At 42.1% G+C, this 2,500-nt stretch overlaps 1 protein-coding gene across 9 annotated transcripts in view; it reads right to left on the bottom strand.

The window, feature by feature from the left end:
• Nucleotides 1-2,500, bottom strand: part of LOC143301131 (ras and EF-hand domain-containing protein homolog) — a 137,057-nt gene that overhangs the window by 50,216 nt on the left and 84,341 nt on the right. For all 9 annotated transcript variants that reach the window (XM_076615188.1, XM_076615187.1, XM_076615191.1 and 6 more), the window contains exon 3: nt 1-121. This exon is cut by the window's left edge and continues 29 nt beyond it. In XM_076615188.1, the coding sequence (XP_076471303.1) occupies nt 1-121 (121 nt within the window). The remainder of the gene's footprint in view (nt 122-2,500) is intronic.

Below are 2,500 nucleotides of genomic sequence, written 5' to 3'. Positions count from 1 at the left end.
CTCCACCTGGTAGCCCCTGACGTCCTTGATCACCCCCAGCAGGATGGACTCGAAATGTTCCAGCAGCTCGGGGTGCTCCCCTGTGTGCAGCCTCTGGTACAGCTCCACCACCTGCTCCTGGCTGCACGTGCGCACACACACACACACACGCACACACACACACACACACACACACACACACACACACACACACATCAAGGCTGTTAAAACAAGTGTTAAACTATACAGTACGGTCGAGCAGACCACAACACACTGCAACACAACACAACTGTGAGAACGTTTTGCAAAACAGCACACATACAACAAAGACTGGTCCAAAAAGCAAACAGGTATACGTACATACGTACGCCAGTCAATGCATCCAACACCTGTTTCACGGGGCATGGGTGAGATTTCAAGCAAAACTAAAACCGTGATCATCTTGTGATGTATCTTCATCCAAAATTCCCCCTTGAAACGCCAGACGGACTCCCGCCTAGACAGAATTCACCCCCTCGAACAGTGTCAGTGTCAGTGACTCAAGGAGGCGTCACTGCGTTCGGTCAAATCCATATACGCTACACCACACCTGCCAAGCAGATGCCTGACCAGCAGCGTAACCCAACATGCTTAGTCATGCCTTAAGGGGGAAAAAAGTAAATAAATAAAAATAAAATAAAACAAAATAAATAAAACAAAAAATAACAAAAAATTAAGGGGAAAAAAGATTATATATATATATATATATATATATATATATATATATATATATAAACAGATAAATACATAAAAAATACTACTACTAATAATAATAATATTTAAAAGGCGCAAAATCTTGATTAAGTTAACTCTAGGCGCGCGGACACACACACACACACACACACACACACACACACACAAAAGAACAACTCTCTCGAACAACGCAACCTGCATTGAACAAAGACCGAAGCCATGACTAACATGACCTTGATTGTGGGGCTTCAAGCCAACAGGACGTTCGAGTCCGCTCTACATGTTTCTTCAACCCGATGCTACTGTCATTTCTCCTGCCATTGCTGATGTTTGTACATGTCAAATAAATGATCGGCGAAAGGACAAGCTCGGAGCTTCCTTCTTTTTTTGTCTGGGTTTGTCCTCGTGTACCTTTTTACCGGCGTGCTGGCTGAATCGGTAGCATAAGCAGCATTGTCTTGAACAAGTTGAAGTTGCATACCTTTCAAATGGAGAGAGCTACAACGCTTTATTGTTGTTTATTCATTTTATTCTCCTAGCCTTGTTGTTCTTGTCATTACGTGGTGGTGGTTGCGGTGGTGATGTCAACATACTGATGACCGTGTAGTTATGACGATTTAATCTTGGCATTCAAAACAGACAAATAATGGTGACAAGTAATATCACAAAGCATATTTCAGCAAACCAACGTACTTTGATAGATGATTCAATACCAGTCCCTCAATCCATTTATTTAAGATAAAAAAACGAAACTACAGTGATAATAACATCCCGATCAGTCCCACGTAATCTTTTCGTAAAACGCAGCAATGTTCATTCTAGTGCTTTTCACACACACACACACACACACACGCGCGCGCGCGCGCGCGCGCGCTTCTGACCAGAAAAAATATGCATACAATCACATACCCTTTGCCAGTCAACCCGGAAAACCCTCAACTATTTTGAAATGCAAATCACGACCGCTCTATTTTGGACGCATATCATTTCGTATGATAATTTGGTAAAATACGCCAAAAATAAGTCAGCAACTGTTTAACCTAAGCTTGTAAGCCCCGAGCCAAAAAAATATTCCAAGGCGAGAAAATAAAATGATCTCGACAGAAAGTTACCGAACGATGGTGTGATCCGCTCATTTAGAAAAACACAGGGAAAAAAAACAGAAGAAAAAAGATAAGAAAGAAAACAAAATATAAAGAATACAGACTGCTGTTTATGGTGTATTTATGGTATATTTCCATGAAACTATGTGTCACTGGTTCTTTGGGACTTTTTTTTCCACTGCCATTTGGTGTGGTTAGGTGTGGTCTGGCTTGGATTAGTGCGTTGTGATGCGCTTTGCTGTGCTTTGTTGTTTGTTATGCTGTTTTAATGGAGGGGCCATGCGCTACATAACCAAGATCTATGATGCCGACAAACTAGCATAACTCTGCCTTACGATGACGACATAACACACGCAAACCCAACGGCGATGCCAAACACGCTGCGATGTCTGTACTGTTAACTCAATTCACACGGTCGTTTTCTCTTTTCTGTTGTGCATTGTGTTGTGTTATGTTATGTTACTCCCTTGCCACAACAGGTCCCTCTGTGTGAACATCGTGCTGCTCTTTCCGTGAAGGCCGCGGCCCTACGGCGAGAGCGCCACCTTTTTTCCTTTTTCTTTTTTTTTCTGGATGCAATAGCATTTGTTTTCCTATCAAAGTAGATTTTTCTATAGAATTTTGCCAAGGACAACATTTTTGTTGCCGCTGGTTCTTTTAGGTGCACTAACTGCATGCTGCACACA

This window comes from Babylonia areolata, chromosome 27 (assembly GCF_041734735.1).
Source record: "Babylonia areolata isolate BAREFJ2019XMU chromosome 27, ASM4173473v1, whole genome shotgun sequence".
Taxonomy (NCBI): domain Eukaryota; kingdom Metazoa; phylum Mollusca; class Gastropoda; order Neogastropoda; family Buccinidae; genus Babylonia; species Babylonia areolata.
The sequence above is the reverse complement of the archived record's forward strand: the minus strand, read 5'-3'. Positions and strand labels throughout refer to the sequence as shown.